At 44.8% G+C, this 21,855-nt stretch overlaps 1 protein-coding gene across 5 annotated transcripts in view; it reads right to left on the reverse strand.

The window, feature by feature from the left end:
- LOC106566435 (brefeldin A-inhibited guanine nucleotide-exchange protein 2) overlaps positions 1-19,809 on the reverse strand; it is a 44,351-nt gene extending 24,542 nt beyond the window's left edge. For 2 of the 5 annotated variants that reach the window (XM_014134467.2, XM_045692936.1), the window contains exons 1-17: positions 19,364-19,805; positions 16,026-16,056; positions 15,593-15,716; positions 10,427-10,573; positions 9,325-9,504; positions 8,495-8,732; positions 6,990-7,172; positions 6,621-6,748; positions 6,304-6,437; positions 5,303-5,537; positions 4,829-4,928; positions 4,586-4,725; positions 2,328-2,436; positions 2,054-2,243; positions 1,815-1,926; positions 1,368-1,573; positions 401-485 (exon numbers count right to left, since the gene is read on the reverse strand). In XM_014134467.2, the coding sequence (XP_013989942.2) occupies positions 401-485; positions 1,368-1,573; positions 1,815-1,926; positions 2,054-2,243; positions 2,328-2,436; positions 4,586-4,725; positions 4,829-4,928; positions 5,303-5,537; positions 6,304-6,437; positions 6,621-6,748; positions 6,990-7,172; positions 8,495-8,732; positions 9,325-9,504; positions 10,427-10,573; positions 15,593-15,716; positions 16,026-16,056; positions 19,364-19,508 (2,487 nt within the window). In that variant the 5' untranslated portion in view covers positions 19,509-19,805. Of the gene's footprint in view, positions 1-400; positions 486-1,367; positions 1,574-1,814; positions 1,927-2,053; positions 2,244-2,327; positions 2,437-4,585; positions 4,726-4,828; positions 4,929-5,302; positions 5,538-6,303; positions 6,438-6,620; positions 6,749-6,989; positions 7,173-8,494; positions 8,733-9,324; positions 9,505-10,426; positions 10,574-15,592; positions 15,717-16,025; positions 16,057-16,188; positions 16,259-19,363 lie in introns of those variants that run through there. The other 3 variants (XR_006758493.1, XM_045692937.1, XM_045692938.1) reach the window with 3 other exon arrangements.
- Between the last annotated feature and the right edge of the window lie 2,046 nt (positions 19,810-21,855).

The following is a 21,855-nucleotide window of genomic DNA, read 5'->3' on the forward strand; positions in this document are numbered from 1 at the left end:
TTCTATATACCACCCCTACCTTGTCACAACACAACTGATTGGCTCAAACGCATTAAGAAATTCCACAAATTAACTTTTAAGAAGGCACAGCTGTTAATTGAAATGCATTCCAGGTGACTACCTCATGAAGCTGGTTGAGAGAATGCCAAGAGTGTGCAAAGCTGTCATCAAGGCGAAGGGTGGCTATTGGAAGAATCAAATATATTTTGATTCGTTGAACACTTTTTTGGTTACTACTTGATTCCATATGTGTTATTTCATAGTGTTGATGTCTTCACTATTATTCCACAATGTAGAAAATAGTAAAATAAAATAAAGAAAAACCCTTGAGTAGGTGTTCTAAAACTTTGGACCGGTAGTGTATATACATAAAACCAGACTGATTGGTTGGTGTTCTGACCTGTGGACTGTGCAGGTCTGTGGTCAGCATGATGATGGAGAAGGCCAAGACGTAGGCTGTGTCTGCACTGGCAAACTCCCCCTGTCTGCAGGGGCAAGATCATGTGGTGTCACATCAATAGATGGGGGGGGTAAGCGCATCAATATGACACGGGGGCGGCACGTCAATATAACACGGGGGGGGCAGCACGTCAATATAACACGGGGGGGCGGCACGTCAATATAACACGGGGGGCGGCACGTCAATATAACACGGGCGGGGGCGGCGACGTCAATATAACACGGGCGGGGGGCGGCACGTCAATATAACACGGGCGGGCGGCACGTCAATATAACACGGGCGGGCGGCACGTCAATATAACACGGGCGGGCGGCACGTCAATATAACACGGGGGGGCGGCACGTCAATATAACACGGGGGGGCGGCACGTCAATATAACACGGGGGGGCGGCACGTCAATATAACACGGGGGGCGTACGTCAATATAACACGGGGGCGTACGCGTCAATATAACACGGGGGGCGTACGTCAATATAACACGGGGGGCGGCACGTCAATATAACACGGGGGCGGCACGTCAATATAACACGGGGGCGGCACGTCAATATAACACGGGGGCGACGCGTCAACATAACACGGGGCGGCACGTCAACATAACACGGGGGCGTACGCGTCAACATAACACGGGGGGCGGCACGTCAACATAACACGGGGGGCGGCACGTCAACATAACACGGGGGGCGGCACGTCAACATAACACGGGGGGGCGGCACGTCAATATAACACGGGGGCGGCACGTCAATATAACACGGGGGAGTAGCACATCAATATAACAGACATTAAAGACAACATCCACACAGTATCTATAATTGAGGATGTTCTTCATGACAGGTTTCCAGAGAGTGTATAAAATCTCACTGCCTCCCCCTGTAGGTAGCATACAGCCAATGACAGCCATATTCCTTACCCCTGGTTACACTCCAGATATCTGGCAGCAAACTTCTCCATGAGCCTGTCAATCTTCTGGGCCTCTCCTGGGAGCCGGAAGCCCTCCAGGAAAGACCTCAGAGCAGAGACAAAGTCCCGGCCACAAAAGTCCAGCTGGTCCACATAGTTGTACATAACCTCCTTGTTGAAACGGATATTCTCCCCCAAGTACTCCCCTACCTGGGTCTATAGAGAGGAGAGGGGAAATAAATAAAAAGTTGTGTAAGAGTTTATTTTATTTAACCACGGAAGTCCGTTATACACAACAGCATTTACAATGACAACCTTTTTTTGGACAAACTAATGGCTGAGCACATCACAAAAACATCCCGTTACACTCTAGAGAGGATACTGAATCAAAGTTCTCCATGTTTGCCCAGTGATACAAGTTGGGTGAAGGGCTATGAGGTTGTGGTGAGGAGCTCACCGTATCCAAACGCTCCTCTTGGTGCAGGAACTGGGCGATTTCCTCCGCTGTGGTTCCCAGCATGCCTTGGTCTTGTAAGTACTGGACACCTCGCTTGGGCTTTTTGTTGAACCTTGAGAGATGGTGACACAAATAATCTATGGCTACTACAGATATATCATTAGACAGGCTACGAGACATCTCCCAGAATGATAGATACAGAGAAAGTCAGAGGGGAGGACAAAGGGAGTGCGACTCACAGCTCAATGCCATGCTCAATGACGTCCTTTTGTTGTTTGATGACCTCATACTGTTCTGGGTGGTCAGGCTGGGACGACTGGACACTAGATGACACAGTGGAGTCCAGAGAACTGACGCTGTCTCTACGAGACGCCAGCTGGTCAGGAAGCTTGAGCTCCGCACCCTCACCATCCGACGGCTGCTCCTGGCCTGGGTCACACACACACACACACAGCAGGGTCAAACACACACCTAGTTGTTCACAGCTAGACACATATAGCTCATTATACTCACCGAGGTTGGCCTGCAGGTTGGGGTTGACATACATGTCTCTGCTCCACTCCACCATGCATTTCAGAATGGACACCAGACACTCCAGGCCCTTCTTACGCAGACTCAACTCCTGGAAAATACAGTACCAGTCAAAAGTCTGGACACACCTACTCATGCAAGGGTTCTTCTTTATTTTTAATATTTTCCACATTGCAGAATAATAGTGAAGACATCAAAACTATGAAATAACATATGGAATCATGTAGTAACCAAAGTGTTAAACAAATCAAAATATATTTTAGATTCTTCAAAGTAGCCACCCTTTGCCTTGACAGCTTTCCACACTCTTAGCATTCTCTCAATGAGCTTCCTGAGGTAGTCAGTCTTGAAAGACTTCCCACATATGCTGAGCACTTGTTGGCTGCTTTTCCTTCACGTAGCGTTCCAATTCATCCCAAACCATCTCAATTGGGTTGAGGTCTGGTGATTGTGAAGGCCATGTCATCTGATGCAGCACTCCATCACTCTCCTTCTTGGTCAAATAGCCCTTACACAGCCTGGAGGTATGTTGGGTCATTGTCCTGTTGAAAACCAAATGATAGTCCCACTAAGCCCAAACCAGATGGGATGGTGTATCGCTGCAGAATGCTGTGGTAGCAATGCTGGTTAAGTGTGCCTTGAATTCTAAATATATCAGACAGTGTGACCAGCACAGCACCATCACACCTCCTCCTCCATGCTTCACGGTGGGAACCACACATGCGGAGATCATCCGTTCACCTACTCTGCGTCTCACAATGACATGGCCATCGGAACCAAAAATCTCAAATTTGGACTCAGACCAAAGGACAGATTTCCACCGTTCTAATGTCCATTGCTCGTGTTTCTTGGCCCAAGCAAGTCTCTTCTTATTGGCGTCCTTTAGTAGTGGTTTCTTTGCAACAATTCGACCATGACGGCCTGATTCACACAGTCTCCTCTGAACAGTTGATGTTGACATGTGTCTGTTACTTGAACTCTGAAGCATTTATTTGGACTGCAATTTCTGAGGCTGGTAACTCTAATGAACTTATCCTCTGCAGCAGAGGTAACTCTGGGTCTTCCTTTCCTGTGGCGGTCCTCATCAGAGACAGTTTCATCATAGCGCTTGATGGTTTTTGCGACTGCACTTGAATAAACTTTCAAAGTTCTTGACATTTCCCAGATTGACTGACCTTCACGTCTTAAAGTAATGATGCACTGTTGTTTCTCATTGCTTATTTGAGCTGTTCTTGCCATACTTTTTTTTCTCTATTGTGTTATTGATATTGACTGTACGCTTGTTTATTCCATGTGTAACTCTGTGTTGTTGTTTCTGTCGCACTGCTTTGCTGTATCTTGGCCAGGTCGCAGTGGTAAATGAGAACTTGTTTTCAACTAGCTTACCTGGTTAAATAAAAGGTGAAATATATATATATATATATATATATATATATATATATATATATATATATATATATATATATATATATATATATATGAAATATATATATATATGAAATATATATATATGAAATATATATATATGAAATATATATATATATATGAATATATATATATATTTTTTTAAATATATGGACTTGGTCTTTTACCAAATAGGGCTATCTTCTGTATACCACCCCTACCATGTCACAACACAACTGATTGGCTCAAACGCATTAAGAAGGAAAGAAATTCCACAAATAAACTTTTAACAAGGCACACCTGTTAATTGAAATGCATTCCAGGTGACTACCTCATGAAGCTGGTTGAGAGAATGCCAAGACTGTGCAAAGATGTCATCAAGGCACAGGGTGGCTACTTTGAATAATCTAAAATATGAAATATATTTTGATTTGTTTAAAACGTTTTTGGTTACTACATGATTCCATGCGTTACTTCATAGTTTTGATGTCTTCACAATTATTCTACAAAGTAGAAAAAAAATAAAGAAAAACCCTGGAATGAGTAGCTGTGTTCAAACTTTTGACTGGTACTGTATATCTCCTGTTAACGGTCGGTGACATCATTTACAGAGATCAAAAACACAGAAACAGATAAATGACTGAAAATCCAACCATGATTTTGTATATAATGTATAACTTTGTGTAAATTCCTCTGTCTGTATTCTGTCTCTAAATGTTGTCTATCACTAGCAGCACCATACCAAGTTCTGACTGTCAATGTACTTGGCGAATAAAAGTGATTCTAATTCTGACCATATTTTGAAGGTAACTACTGACAGGTCAGTGTGAGGTCACCTGTAGAGGGGTCATCCCCAGCTCCTGGCCACTCCTTCCCATGGCAATCTTAGACAGGTCGTTCACCAGACGCTCAAAGATGTTGGCAGCGTTCAGGTCACAGTCGTAGTTCACATAGATATCCACCACACACTGAGCATCTGGGGTGAAGGGTTTGTAGAGGGGGAGGGAAGATTAAAATGAGACAGGTCTAAGTGAGGGTTGAGTGGTACATGGTACATAAACAGCAGCATGTGTTTTTACTTGCACATATCCGTGTCAGGGTTTGAATGACCATCCACTTGTGTTCAAAGGAGCTGGATGACGTTTCCAGGATGGTCAGGAAAATCTCCCTGAAGAAGACCTGAGTTCGAGAGAGCGAGGGGTAGAGAGGAGAGGAGCGAGGGGTAGAGAGGAGCGGAGCGAGGGGTAGAGAGGAGCGGAGCGAGGGGTAGAGAGGAGCGAGGGGTAGAGAGGAGCGAGGGGTAGAGAGAGAGTGAGGGGTAGAGAGAGAGTGAGGGGTAGAGAGAGAGTGAGGGGTAGAGAGAGAGTGAAGGGTAGAGAGAGAGTGAGGGGTAGAGAGAGAGTGAGGGGTAGAGAGAGAGTGAGGGGTAAAGAAGAAAGATGGTAGGTAGTCGCATCATTTATTTTCATTCCCTGTTGCCTATTATGAACTGAATGACAGGACTCTAAATAAGATCCCAGATTAAATCTCTATGCAACTCCTGCATCTCACACCTCAATCTGCATCTTGAGGTGAACTTTGAAGTGTGAGAGCAGGGTGAGGAAGATGGCGAGGGAGAGCTCGAACACCTCTGGCACAGAGGAGACACCGTTCTTGGAGAGGGCCACACACAGGTACTGCTTGATGGCGTTGACAAACATCTCGTGGGTGCGGAAGACAGGCCCCGCCCCCTGGAGCACAGACAGCAGCAGCTGCAGGGACACCACCTTGGAGCGCAGCTCATGAGACCTGAGGGCGCGAGAGAGAGGGCGCAAGAGAGAGGGCGCAAGAGAGAGGGCGCAAGAGAGAGGGCGCAAGAGAGAGGGCGCAAGAGAGAGGGCGCAAGAGAGAGCGCAAGAGAGAGCGCAAGAGAGAGCGCAAGAAGGTAAAAAAAACAGTGGAGAGGAAGAGGGGAAAGAAGAAGATGGATAAAGGAGAGATGGAGGACAAACGCATGGGAAAAAGCCAGAGGAGATGTAAATATTCAACAGTGTAGTATATGAATATCTTGTACAGTCTATAGCCTCAGTTGAATATAGGTATTTAGGTTTAAACTAGAACACGTCCCTCTTATGTTTGGAAGCAGTGATCAGGCTCAGCATTCGTCTATTCAGACTCCCAGCCTCAGGGTTTGACATTAGAGACACTGAAGACACTCCGTCTAGAATGTAAAACCTCAGGATCTTTAAACACTCTAGCTATATCAAGCAAGTGGCAGCTAGTTATATAGTCTGGTATTGGGGCCTGGTGGTCTTCTGTAGCTTAGCTAGTAGCGCATGAAGCTTGCAACACCAGGATAGTTGGTTCAATTCCCGGGACCACCCGTACGCAAAATGTACACATGCACACATGACTAAGTCACTTATGGATAAAACAGTCTGCTAAATGACATTATTGTGAACAGAAAGCAGAAAATGTTGACTGGTTTAGGTGATGAGACCAAGGGAAGGGTGAAGTTGTGGGTGTGAACTGAGCGGGGAAGCAAGGGCTGAAGGGCTCGCGGGTGATGTCTCACTTTGGGTCCGGCGGGCCGTCCGCCAGGGGCTTCATGGAGAGCTTACAGAGCGATCGGAAGACCAGGAAGGCGTCTTTCTGCAGGATGTGTGAGAAACGAACAGCGTTCTGGCCACCCTGCATGGACTCTAAATCCTAAAATACACAAGAAAAAAATAAACTAAACAGAACAACTTTAACCGTACCATGCAATTGTCAATACATGACTAAAAATGAGCTTAACTATGTATAATTAAAGGGCAAAAATCATCAGGAATCACTGTTCCCATAGAACCTTTGATGTGACACATCCTCATTCCAAGATAAGAGATAACTCACCAAGATGTCTGTAGAGGACACGGAACCATGGTCACCCATAATGCCGTTCATCTGGTTCCTAACTGCCCTGGGTGTAGGGGGCGTCAGCTCAGGGTGCTCTGGGGGTATGCGTGGAGAATAGTCCCCTGCTGGGTGGAGGGGTGGAACAGACCAGTCAGACACAATCAAATGTATTTTATAAAGCCCTTTTTACATCAGCAGATGTCACATAGCCCTATGCCAGCCTAAAACCACAAACAGCAAGCAATGCAGAAGCACAATGGCCTGGAAAAAGTAGAAGGCAGGAACCTTGATACAGGTGTGTAAATGACAGACAAGCTCTGATTAACAAACTCTGTCCAGTCACTCCGATCACAACCAATTACTGACCTTGTGCAGTTTGGGTCTGTGGTTCTGGTTCTGCGGCCACTTCCTCCACCACATCAGTCGTTGGTTGCTCTGTTGGCTTTGAATCGACCTGCCCTACTCCCGATGTCCCCCTCTCCCCTAATTCTGATGCCCCTCCCACTTCATCCCCTTCCTCTACTGACTGTGTTGCTGCTGGTGTTGTTTCTGGAAGTGGATCATTAAAAACGATTCATGAGGAAAAAGTCCAAGTGTCAAATGAATGAGGATGATGTGAGCTTCAGAAATGTCTAAGGATAAAATCATGATCTATGGCAGGGCTCTCCAACCCTGTTCCTGGAGAGCTACCCTCCTGTAGGTTTACACTCCAACCCTGTTCCTGGAGAGATACCCTCCTGTAGGTTTACACTCCAACCCTGTTCCTGGAGAGATACCCTCCTGTAGGTTTACACTCCAACCCTGTTCCTGGAGAGATACCCTCCTGTAGGTTTACACTCCAACCCTGTTCCTGGAGAGATACCCTCCTGTAGGTTTACACTCCAACCCTGTTCCTGGAGAGCTACCCTCCTGTAGGTTTACACTCCAACCCTGTTCCTGGAGAGATACCCTCCTGTAGGTTTACACTCCAACCCTGTTCCTGGAGAGATACCCTCCTGTAGGTTTACACTCCAACCACAGTTGTAAATAACCTGATTCGTCTCATCAACCAGAAAATGATTAACATGAAGTGCGCGGGCCTTCCGAATGGTGCAGCGGTCTAAGGCACTGCATCGCTTGAGGTGTCACTAGAGACCCGGGTTCGAGCCCAGGCTGTGTCACAACCGGCTGTGACCAGAAGTCCCATAGGGTGGCGCACAATTAGGCCAGAGTGGAGGGGGGCTTTACTTGACTCACTGAGCTCTAGCGACTACTTGTGGCGGGCTAGGCACCTGCAGGCTGATTTCGGTCGTCAGTAAAACCGTGTTTCCTCCGACACATTGGTGCAGCTGGCTTCAGGGTTAAGCGGGCGGGTGTTAAGGAGCGAGGTTTGGCGGGTCATGTTTCGGAGGACGCATGACTCAACCGTCGCCTCTCCCAAGCCCGTTGGGGAGTTGCAGCAATGAGGTAGAAAAATAATACATTTAAAAAATCAAGTGCGCTAGATTAAGGTTGGAGTGTAAACCTATAGGATGGTAGCTCTCTGGGAACGGTTGGAGAGCCCTAGTGTAAACCTATAGGACGGTAGCTCTCTGGGAACAGTTGGAGAGCCCTAGTGTAAACCTATAGGACGGTAGCTCTCTGGGAACAGGGTTGGAGAGCCCTAGTGTAAACCTATAGGACGGTAGCTCTCTGGGAACGGTTGGAGAGCCCTAGTGTAAACCTATAGGATGGTAGCTCTCTGGGAACGGTTGGAGAGCCCTAGTGTAAACCTATAGGACGGTAGCTCTCTGGGAACAGGGTTGGAGAGCCCTAGTGTAAACCAATAGGATGGTAGCTCTCTGGGAACAGCACAGATCGATGCTAAGTATGAATACAAACAAGGCCAATACCTGGAGGTGGTGTCTCCTCTCTGTTATCCTCTGTAGCAGCCACATCCTCCTCAGTCTGGCACTCCTCTGGTCGGCCATTGATGGTATTAAGGTCCGGTGTGCTGGCTGCAGGAGAAGGGGTCCCGTTGGGGTCTGGGGTGCAGTCTGACCGGGGAGAACCACCAGACATCTGCCCAGGGGAAGGGGAGGGGTTCTGCTGGGGCAGACATTGTCTATCCTTCTCCTGAGCCTCTATAGCCTGTACAGATGAAGGGAAATGAACAGACCAGCCATGATCAACACAACTGGTCAGACCACCAAACTAACAGCATGTCAATACCAGCTAACGAACCAGTCAACTAATAGGACTAGGAGACACAGGCTGTTCCACCCTGACTCAGAAAGGAGACACAGGCTGTTCCACCCTGACTCAGAAAGGAGACACAGGCTGTTCCACCCTGACTCAGAAAGGAGACACAGGCTGTTCCACCCTGACTCAGAAAGGAGACACAGGCTGTTCCACCCTGACTCAGAAAGGAGACACAGGCTGTTCCACCCTGACTCAGAAAGGAGAGACAGGCTGTTCCACCCTGACTCAGAAAGGAGACACAGGCTGTTCCACCCTGACTCAGAAAGGAGACACAAATACACTTCCAGAGAAACGATTGAGATACAAGGAGTGTATCCATTTCTTGTCTAGTTTCAATCCAGATATTTCCATTCCCATTGGTCAATCAGCTTGCTCTAAGATGATACACACCAGCATCAATGATTGAGTGCTTGTTATAGACGATTGTGTACATATGAGAGTGATATGGGCTGGTCTGGACAGGGGACAGAAGTACACTGACCGCCTGCATCTCCATGTGGGTGAAGATGACATTGACCATCTGTGTGAGCGTGGCCTTGGCGGTGGTCTGGTTGATGAGGTTACGGCTGGCCAGGTAGATGTTGTAACAGGTACGGACTGTCAGCAGAACCGTTCCCTCATGGATCTCAATGTGAGGGGAGGTCACAGCCGTCAGTAGAGCCTACAGGAGAACAGAGAGGGCTCAGAACTAGGAATGCACAATTCCGGGAACTTCCCCCCCCCAAAAAAATCCCTGGTTGTCCTGAAATCCTGATTGGAGGGTTCACAGAATCAGAAGGGAATAACAAGGTTAATCCGTAATCCTCCAACCAGAATTTCTGGAAAAGCAGGGAATTTATTAAAAAGTTCCCGGAATTTTGCAACGCTCGTCCTGACAGACAGGGGACAGAGAATAAATAGTCTTTCACTACCTTTGTGAATTATAGAAGAATTATCTTATATACAGTATCTTTATGTCGTAGGAATTGTTGGTCAGTCCAATAAAACCTGTTATCAACCGTGATAATACTGGCAGCTTGTTTGAACAAGACAGACTTTGGACCCTCAACTCTGGAGCTCCACTATGGGAAGCTGAAATGAACTCTGGTTATGCATCATGTCTACTGTACAGCCGTAAGAGACAGATGTGACACCGGATATATCTGTAGTATCACTATGGGGACTGGGATGTGGAACATAATGGGCAGCAATTTGTCCTGAGATGCAACTAGGAGATATATACAGTACCAGTCAAAAGTTTGGACACGCCTACTCATTCCAGGTTCTCTTTATTTACATTTTTTTTTCTACATTGTAGAATAACAGTGAAGACATCAAAACTATGAAATAACACATATGGAATCATGTAATAACCAAAAAAGTGATAAACAAATCAAAATACATTTTATATAATGAAATTCTTCAAAGTAGCCACCCTTTGCTTTGATGAAAGCTTTGCACACTCTCTTGGCAATGTAGAAAACAGGAAAAATAAAGAAAAACCCTTGAATGAGTAGGTGTGTCCAAACTTTAGACTGGTACTGTATAAATAAGTAGCTATTCATAAAAGGAGAGGTTTAAGATGGATGGGGTCCCTGCCAGACCTTGACGATCTGCAGCTGCACCCCCTCGTCTGTCTGTGGGCCCTGGAAGCAGTTACAGATGGTCTCCACCAGCCGGTCGATGAGCCTCTTCCCTGGAGCACTACTGTCAGAGGCATTGCCCGTGATGTGGCCATACGCAATGAGCTTCTGCCATGGGGAGAGATTGTGGAGAGAGTAAGCATCTGTGGTATTTAGAAGGAGTCGGACAGCCACAAGTCAGACATTTCTGAGGAGACACAACAGGTCTAGTAACATTTTAAGTCCTCCACCATGTGGAATTTACAAGAAAAAAATCCAACATTATTAGACACGTACACAGTTTACAGCACGTATAAAAGGTGCAGTGAAATGCTTGCGTGCCAGTTTCCTAAACATTGCAGTACAATAATCGACATCAACAATAAATCAAAACGTCAGATAAAAAAATATAACTGACAGTCTTGTAGGTGCTTATATTCCTCCCACTTCACACATGTACAAGCGTGTATTAAATGTATGTTTGTTGCATATCCCAACTCCCCTTGGAAAGTGGGGTCAGGTCAAGGTCAGGGCCAGGGTCAGGGCCAGGCATTATCAACGGCGACCCTGGAGCAATTAGGCTTAAGTGTATTGCTCAAAGGCACGTTGACAGATTTTTCCCCTTGTCGGCTTGGGGATTTGAACTAGCGACCTTTCGGTTACTGGCCCAACGCTCTAACCACTAGGCTACCTGCTGCTATGTCAAGTGAGACAATAGGACAGTGACAAAAGGACAGTAAGACAGTAGGATAGTGACAATAGGACAGTAAGACAGTAGGATAGTGACAATAGGACAGTAAGACAGTAGGATAGTGACAATAGGACAGTAAGACAGTAGGATAGTGACAAAAGGACAGTAAGACAGTAGGATAGTGACAATAGGACAGTAAGACAGTAGGATAGTGACAATAGGACAGTAAGACAGTAGGATAGTGACAATAGGACAGTGACAGTAGGATAGTGACAATAGGACAGTAAGACAGTAGGATAGTGACAATAGGACAGTAAGACAGTAGGATAGTGACAATAGGACAGTGACAGTAGGATAGTGACAATAGGACAGTAAGACAGTAGAATAGTGACAATAGGACAGTGACAGTAGAATAGTGACAATAGGACAGTGATAGTAGGATAGTGACAATAGGACAGTAAGACAGTAGGATAGTGACAATAGGACAGTAAGACAGTAGGATAGTGACAATAGGACAGTGATAGTAGGATAGTGACAATAGGACAGTGACAATAGGACAGTAAGACAGTAGGATAGTGACAATAGGACAGTGATAGTAGGATAGTGACAATAGGACAGTGATAGTAGGATAGTGACAAAAGGACAGTGATAGTAGGATAGTGACAAAAGGACAGTGATAGTAGGATAGTGACAAAAGGACAGTGATAGTAGGATAGTGACAAAAGGACAGTGATAGTAGAATAGTGACAAAAGGACAGTGATAGTAGGATAGTGACAATAGGACAGTAAGACAGTAGGATAGTGACAATAGGACAGTGATAGTAGAATAGTGACAATAGGACAGTGATAGTAGGATAGTGACAAAAGGACAGTGATAGTAGGATAGTGACAAAAGGACAGTGATAGTAGGATAGTGACAATAGGACAGTAAGACAGTAGGATAGTGACAAAAGGACAGTGATAGTAGGATAGTGACAATAGGACAGTAAGACAGTAGGATAGTGACAATAGGACAGTAAGACAGTAGGATAGTGACAATAGGACAGTAAGACAGTAGGATAGTGACAAAAGGACAGTGATAGTAGGATAGTGACAATAGGACAGTAAGACAGTAGGATAGTGACAATAGGACAGTAAGACAGTAGGATAGTGACAAAAGGACAGTGATAGTAGGATAGTGACAAAAGGACAGTGATAGTAGGATAGTGACAATAGGACAGTGACAGTAGGATAGTGACAATAGGACAGTGATAGTAGGATAGTGACAAAAGGACAGTGATAGTAGGATAGTGACAAAAGGACAGTGATAGTAGGATAGTGACAAAAGGACAGTGATAGTAGGATAGTGACAATAGGATAGTGACAATAGGACAGTAAGACAGTAGGATAGTGACAATAGGACAGTGACAGTAGAATAGTGACAATAGGACAGTGATAGTAGGATAGTGACAAAAGGACAGTGATAGTAGGATAGTGACAAAAGGACAGTGATAGTAGGATAGTGACAAAAGGACAGTGATAGTAGGATAGTGACAATAGGATAGTGACAATAGGACAGTAAGACAGTAGGATAGTGACAATAGGACAGTAAGACAGTAGGATAGTGACAATAGGACAGTAAGACAGTAGGATAGTGACAAAAGGACAGTGATAGTAGGATAGTGACAATAGGACAGTAAGACAGTAGGATAGTGACAATAGGACAGTAAGACAGTAGGATAGTGACAATAGGACAGTAAGACAGTAGGATAGTGACAAAAGGACAGTGATAGTAGGATAGTGACAATAGGACAGTAAGACAGTAGGATAGTGACAATAGGACAGTGATAGTAGGATAGTGACAATAGGACAGTGATAGTAGGATAGTGACAATAGGACAGTGACAATAGGACAGTGACAGTAGGATAGTGACAATAGGACAGTAAGACAGTAGAATAGTGACAATAGGACAGTGATAGTAGGATAGTGACAAAAGGACAGTGATAGTAGGATAGTGACAAAAGGACAGTGATAGTAGGATAGTGACAAAAGGACAGTGATAGTAGGATAGTGACAAAAGGACAGTGATAGTAGGATAGTGACAAAAGGACAGTGATAGTAGGATAGTGACAATAGGACAGTGATAGTAGGATAGTGACAATAGGACAGTAAGACAGTAGGATAGTGACAATAGGACAGTAAGACAGTAGGATAGTGACAATAGGACAGTGATAGTAGGATAGTGACAAAAGGACAGTGATAGTAGGATAGTGACAAAAGGACAGTGATAGTAGGATAGTGACAATAGGACAGTGATAGTAGGATAGTGACAATAGGACAGTAAGACAGTAGGATAGTGACAAAAGGACAGTGATAGTAGGATAGTGACAAAAGGACAGTGATAGTAGGATAGTGACAATAGGACAGTGATAGTAGGATAGTGACAATAGGACAGTGATAGTAGGATAGTGACAATAGGACAGTAAGACAGTAGGATAGTGACAAAAGGACAGTGATAGTAGAATAGTGACAATAGGACAGAGAGACAGTAGGATAGTGACAATAGGACAGTGATAGGAGAATAGTGACAAAAGGACAGTGATAGTAGGATAGTGACAAAAGGACAGTGATAGTAGGATAGTGACAAAAGGACAGTGATAGTAGGATAGTGACAAAAGGACAGTGATAGTAGGATAGTGACAAAAGGACAGTGATAGTAGGATAGTGACAAAAGGACAGTGATAGTAGGATAGTGACAAAAGGACAGTGATAGTAGGATAGTGACAATAGGACAGTGATAGTAGGATAGTGACAAAAGGACAGTGATAGTAGGATAGTGACAAAAGGACAGTGATAGTAGGATAGTGACAAAAGGACAGTGATAGTAGAACAGTGACAAAAGGACAGTGATAGTAGAATAGTGACAAAAGGACAGTGATAGTAGAATAGTGACAAAAGGACAGTGATAGTAGGATAGTGACAAAAGGACAGTGATAGTAGGATAGTGACAAAAGGACAGTGAGACAGCAGGACAGTGACAGTAGGACAGTGACAATAGGACAGCAAGACAGTAACAATAGGACAGTGAGACAGCAGGACAGTGACAGTAGGATAGTGACAATAGGACAGAGAGACAGCAGGACAGTGACAATAGGACAGTGAGACAGCAGGACAGTGACAGTAGGATAGTGACAGTAGGACAGCAAGACAGTAACAATAGGACAGTGAGACAGTGATAGTAGGATAGTGACAATAGGACAGAGAGACAGCAGGATAGTGACAATAGGACAGTGACAGTAGGATAGTGACAATAGGACAGAGAGACAGCAGGACAGTGACAATAGGACAGTGATAGTAGGATAGTGACAATAGGACAGAGAGACAGCAGGACAGTGACAGTAGGATAGTGACAATAGGACAGAGAGACAGCAGGACAGTGACAGTAGGATAGTGACAATAGGACAGAGAGACAGCAGGACAGTGACAGTAGGATAGTGACAATAGGACAGAGAGACAGCAGGACAGTGACAATAGGACAGAGAGACAGCAGGACAGTGACAGTAGGATAGTGACAATAGGACAGAGAGACAGCAGGACAGTGACAATAGGACAGAGAGACAGCAGGACAGTGACAGCAGGATAGTGACAATAGGACAGAGAGACAGCAGGACAGTGACAGTAGGATAGTGACAAAAGGACAGAGAGACAGCAGGACAGTGACAGTAGGATAGTGACAATAGGACAGAGAGACAGCAGGACAGTGACAGTAGGACAGTGACAATAGGACAGAGAGACAGCAGGACAGTGACAGCAGGACAGTGACAATAGGACAGAGAGACAGCAGGACAGTGACAATAGGACAGAGAGACAGCAGGACAGTGACAGCAGGACAGTGACAATAGGACAGAGAGACAGCAGGACAGTGACAGTAGGATAGTGACAATAGGACAGAGAGACAGCAGGACAGTGACAGTAGGATAGTGACAAAAGGACAGAGAGACAGCAGGACAGTGACAGTAGGATAGTGACAAAAGGACAGAGAGACAGCAGGACAGTGACAGTAGGATAGTGACAATAGGACAGCAAGACAGTAACAATAGGACAGTGAGACAGCAGGACAGTGACAATAGGACAGTGACAGTAGGATAGTGACAATAGGACAGAGAGACAGTAAGACAGTGACAATAGGACAGTGACAGTAGGATAGTGACAATAGGACAGAGAGACAGCAGGACAGTAGAATAAACTATATATAATTGAACAGTGCGTGGTTGTGTGATAGGGACTTACAATTACCTCCCTCCCACAATTCAAATCACATTTTATATCATATGTACCGAATACAACAGGTGAACAGTGAAGCGCTTACTTACGGTCCACACATGTGTATTCGGCACGTAACAAATAAAATGTGATTAGAATTGAAATACGTATGGGTGTTGGTGTGTCTAAGTTCTTTGATGTGTAAACTTGTATACCTGTAGGCAGTCCAACGAGGTGCTGACAACGCGTGGGGACTTTGATTGACAGGCCAGCTCAAAAGGCAGTACGTATTTGTCAGCTTCAATGTAGTTAGCTCGGGGCGGGACCACTGAGCCATCTCTGTAGAAAGGAGCCACAGCACGAGGTTATGGCGACATGCAGGCCTCAGGACATCACAAGTTTAATAACCACTAATGACAGCGGTGACTGCTTAAAAGGGATAGAGCATGACAGCCGTTTCCTGTAGCCTTCTAGTCCTTGTGCTAACGCTAGATAGCAAAGGCTCCAGAAACTAACTTAAACTTCCTGCAAACAGCACGCAGAGATAAAACTGCTAAAAAAAGTCGTCACACTATCCCTTTAATAGGTGCATCAAACACCTGTCCATGAGCTGCAGATACTTCCGGAGAGAAACGGCTTTGGACTTACTTTTGCTTCTCAAGCTCGATTTTGATTTCATCTGTGAAGTGGAGAAGAAAAAAAAGGAACAAGATTAGTGAGGTCTGAACTTTGACCTTTAGACCTGATGAACGCGTTTCGGGCATAACTGATCATTCATTTCACTAGCATAAAAATACCAGTATCAACTTACCATGAATACAGTTAGAATTAGAATCAAAACCAACAAATGAAATGCAGTCAAACATCAAACAACCTCAACTGCCATAAACCTCTTGCTAATGACCGGAGACAATCTTATCGCCTTAACATTGGTGACAGCTTTGGGCAGAGCAAAGATCCTGTGTTCGAAGCAGATCTGTCAGAACAAGCCGAAATGCACCACTGGAAGTCACCATTTTCCTTATCTAGCCTAGTAGGTCTAAGCATTAGCAATAGTGCATACGTACAAGGCCAGATATGATTTGACCAAATTGGGGCTGTTGTATCCCAGAACTTCACATGCTGAGATGCTTGGCAGCTGCTGACACACAAGACCCAAAGTTGATCTCAAGGCAGGCACACGAGGTGGAACAGGGAGCATCGAGTACTCTGAGGAAATAGCCTACAGCCGTTGTAGACTCAACTGTAGCTTGTCTCTGTGCTCCTCTCCTCTCAATGAAGAGCGGAGACGACAGAATTCCCATTGTTGGCTGCAACGATCAACATTAAAGTTGTATTGTATAGTAAATATGAAGAAAAAAATAAACTGCTGACTCTCCCAAGGTTCATCTGGGATCCACCAACAAACCATACGCTGTGGAAGCAGCATTATAGCCTAATTACTGCACCACTGGACATCTCCAGTTGCTCATCTCATCTCCCCTTAACAACCAAATAGAACTTGTGCTATAGTCTACATTTCATAATGTAGGACTGGGGTTCCCGAACTTTTCCCACTCAGGGGCCCCAGCATTGGGGGACATCCTGGGGAACATCCCCCCCAAGCGTATTCTACTATTACAACTTTCAAGAGAATATTTTAATCCGGACTGAGTTCCTGTTTTGGGGTGGGAACCACTGATCTAGGATAAAGCACAGTAGACAGCAACAACAACAAAAACTATGGTGCCAGTGTCTAGGACAATTCATTTGTCAATGGCATGCGTACACTCAAACTAGGGGGAACCACAGTCAATTGGCCACTCACAGTTTGTGAAAAAGACTGGCTAATTTCAGTCAGAGGATGAGGTTCCACTGAGGCATGCTCATCGAGTGATTCCATATGAAACCAAGACAAACAAAACACACAGTTATTGCTTTAACAAAACTTTATTTACCACATGCGCCGAATACAACAAGTGTAGACTTTACTGTGAAACGCTTACTTACAAGCCCTTAACCAACAGTGCAGTTCAAGAAGAAGAAAACATTTACCAAGTAGGCTAAAATAAAAAGTCATAATAAAAAGTAACACAATAAGAATAAGGAGGCTGTATACATGGGGGTACAGGTACAGGTTAGTTGAGGTACGAGCCTGTACCCACCCATCATCATAAAGAATTTGAGCTATAGCCAGGTAAGGAGGTTCCTCCCCCCATAAAGCAAACCACAACGGACACAGCATCCGTGCCAATGAGAAAAACATGTAATGAACAGAGCCTAAGTAAACTGTTTAGTGTACCGTGTGCTGAACAGGAGAGTATGAGTGGGCTGGGCAATGTCAATATGGAGAGATGAATTTATTTGAAGGGAGCAAGGTCAACATTAACCCACCAGATGAATATGGTACGACTTCAGTACAGGGTTACCTGGCTGTGACAATGACTCGACTGGAATCTAACATTATCCATTCTGACCTTTGCCACCTAGGAAAATGTGGACCTTCTCAAATAGTAATTGATTGCCGCTGATCTAGCTAGAAGTTCCCGCCATACAGACGTAGGGTTTCAGACGTTTTTGGAAGATGGTTCAGGGACTCCGCTATATGTCATACTAAACCGGCAGTAATAATGACTATTCATTTACAGTAAAATGTCACTTACACATTATCCTTAAATGTACAGTAAAAGGTATACAGCTGGAACGTCTCCTATTCAGATGATCAAAGACAAGGTTACAGGATGTATCTCTCAACAAACACTAGAATGGGTGGTGTGTAAAACTAATGTTAACCCTGCACTGCTCAATGGAAAAGAACAGACGTCCCGAGTATCCTGGAGTTAATGTCGGAACTAGGAATTTCTGAAATGTCCCACTTGCTAACTTGTTGTATTTAGGTAAAGGGGGATACCTAGTCAGTTGTAACACAATACATTCAACTGAAATGTGACTTCTGAATTTAACCCAACCCCTCTGAATCAGAGAGGTGCGCTGGGTTGCCATAATCGATATCCACGTCTTCGGCGCTCGGGGAACAGTGGGTTAACTGCCTTGCTCAGGGGAACAGTGGGTTAACTGCCTTGCTCAGGGGAACAGTGGGTTAACTGCCTTGCTCAGGGGAACAGTGGGTTAACTGCCTTGCTCAGGGGAACAGTGGGTTAACTGCCTTGCTCAGGGGAACAGTGGGTTAACTGCCTTGCTCAGGGGAACAGTGGGTTAACTGCCTTGTTCAGGGGAACAGTGGGTTAACTGCCTTACTCAGGGGAACAGTGGGTTAACTGCCTTACTCAGGGGAACAGTGGGTTAACTGCCTTGCTCAGGGGAACAGTGGGTTAACTGCCTTGCTCAGGGGAACAGTGGGTTAACTGCCTTGTTCAGGGGAACAGTGGGTTAACTGCCTTGCTCAGGGGAACAGTGGGTTAACTGCCTTGCTCAGGGGCACAACGACAGATTACCACCTTGTCAGTTCGGGTTTCGATCCAGCAACCTTTCGGTTACTGGCCCAAGACTCTAACCACTAGGCTACTGAGCCACACGAGCCGAGTTCAACAAATCCACAAGTCGGACATTTCCGAGTTTACTAGTTCCGACTAGTATCTGAATGCGGCATAAATTGCCAGTTGATTTAACAGGTGCCATTCCGGTTAGGTGACAATGCTACGTACTGTACAATGACTGGTCAAATGTCTAGGTATCACGTTAAATAGCTGTTAAAGTTGACAGTGATGAAAACATAGGATTCATGTGTTCACATGCAGTCAGATCTATGACAAGGCCCCACTATACATCAGCCAGCGTTCAGAGACTTAAGCGTTGGACATTATGCGGCGTTACAGCATAACGTTACACTAAACTATAGTAGTAAGCTTGACAGTCAGGAGGCCATTTCGATATGAGAGCCCAGTACTGTGTTAGTTAGCACACAAGGGTTACCTAAAACATTACATTGAAGAAACAAAACATGCCTATGGGTGCAATGTCCTGGAATAAAAATACAACTCACGTACCAAGTGCCACTTGACAAGCTTTACGCAGCTGGCTGTGCTGGCTCCGCTTCACCTCCTTATCCGAAAGGATTTTCTCCAGCGCCCTAGACAGAAACATGCTCTTGGTTTTTGTGCTTTCTGCCTGCTTCAGGTGTTGCTGTTGCATCTCTTGATATAACTTCTGCTATCTCAGGCCGTCATCTTCGGCCTGGCACTGCGTTGACGCAGGCGAGAGAAAGACTAACGAAACCGGGCTATCGGTATCTTGTCGATTCACCGAGTTTGTTGATGATGCTAACTCAGCACAGAGTCGCCATGTTGGTTACACGTCACGTGATTTTCAGCTGATTTTATTTGGCTGTTTTGTCCCCTCTACTGGATCGAACGACTCGTTGGTTTTCCCACTAAAACCTTTACTATTTAACTTCTTATTTACAATGACGGTCTACCCCGGACGACGCTGGGCCAATTGTGCGCTGCACTATGGGACTCACAATCACGGCCGAATGTGATTCATGCTGGATTCGAACCAGGGACTGTAGTGACGCCTCTTGCACTGATATGCAGTGCCTCAGACCGCTGCGCCACTCATGCTGATAATCAAAGTTTCATCATACACATTTCTTACATAAAGTATTTACCCTAGACGTAACTCAACTTTTTTTAAATTGATTTTGATTCTTCTGAAGGCAGCAGATGGCTAAGAGATATCTCGGGTTATCAAGCTAGTTTTTAGATTATTATTTTTCTTTTTTTGGGGTTCAAAGAAACATAATCATGCATACCATTTAAAAAATTGCATGAACGCTCGCACTGAAATAAAAACACGATTTATTCACCAGGTGGGGATAATAGACACCACCAGACACATACTAGCAATTATGTTCCCAAGCCTGTTTAGTGTATTCTCTAACACATGCAGGTCTCTCCCATCCTGTTTAGTGTATTCTCTAACACATGCAGGTCTCTCCCATCCTGTTTAGTGTATTCTCTAACACATGCAGGTCTCTCCCAGCCTGTTTAGTGTATTCTCTAACACATGCAGGTCTCTCCCATCCTGTTTAGTGTATTCTCTAACACATGCAGGTCTCTCCCATCCTGTTTAGTGTATTCTCTAACACATGCAGGTCTCTCCCATCCTGTTTAGTGTATTCTCTAACACATGCAGGTCTCTCCCAGCCTGTTTAGTGTATTCTCTAACACATGCAGGTCTCTCCCATCCTGTTTAATGTATTCTCTAACACATGCAGGTCTCTCCCATCCTGTTTAGTGTATTCTCTAACACATGCAGGTCTCTCCCAGCCTGTTTAGTGTATTCTCTAACACATGCAGGTCTCTCCCAGCCTGTTTAGTGTATTCTCTAACACATGCAGGTCTCTCCCATCCTGTTTAGTGTATTCTCTAACACATGCAGGTCTCTCCCAGGAATAGAGGAAACAGTATGTCATACTGTATTTTATACCACCTATTGCATCTTGCCTATGCCACTCTGTCATTGCTCATCCATATATTTATATGTATATATTCTTATGCCATTAATTTACTTAGATTTGTGTGTATTAGGTAGTTGTTGTGGAATTGTTAGATTACATTTTAGATATTGCTGCACTGTCGGAACTAGAAGCACAAGCATTTCGCTACACTCGCACTAACATCTGCTAACCATGTGTGTATGTGACCAATAACATTTGATGGTGAGTCACAATCTACACCCCTAGAAGCTGCTTGTACAGAATTATTTTTATTTTTATCAAATCACCTTCAAAGGTCAAGAAGATGTAGCTACCAGGACTAGATGACATAATGAACTTCAACCATGAATCAACACATTGGATCAGTTATAACACATTAAAATGTTTACTGACTTAGCACTGAAAAGGAATATACTGAAACATGATTAAAAAATAAATAGTTGTCGTGGTTACGATCCCCATGTCCTGTGTAGTTAAAACAACAATGTATTTACAGATTTCAAAACAATCTTCCCATTCAAAACATCACTCATCGTGCCTTGAATGTTCTAGAAGTGTCTGGAATGAGAGGGAGAAAGTAATCAACTCTTCTACACCCTGTACCATAACAGAGAATAGAGTAGTACTGTACCTCACAGTATGAAAAGGAGGGGGAGTTGAGTTCACATGATACCCTGCTCTGGGTAGATGGCATGTCTGATAGAGGGCTAGTTGAGTTCACATGATACCCTACTCTGGGTAGATGGCATGCCTGATAGAGAGGGCTAGTTGAGTTCACATGATACCCTGCTCTGGGTAGATGGCATGTCTGATAGAGAGGGCTAGTTGAGTTCACATGATACCCTGCTCTGGGTAGATGGCATGTCTGATAGAGAGGGCTAGTTGAGTTCACATGATACCCTACTCTGGGTAGATGGCATGTCTGATAGAGAGGGCTAGTTGAGTTCACATGATACCCTGCTCTGGGTAGATGGCATGTCTGATAGGGAGGGCTAGTTGAGTTCACATGATACCCTGCTCTGGGTAGATGGCATGTCTGAT

Source organism: Salmo salar, chromosome ssa13 (assembly GCF_905237065.1).
Source record: "Salmo salar chromosome ssa13, Ssal_v3.1, whole genome shotgun sequence".
Taxonomy (NCBI): Eukaryota; Metazoa; Chordata; class Actinopteri; order Salmoniformes; family Salmonidae; genus Salmo; species Salmo salar.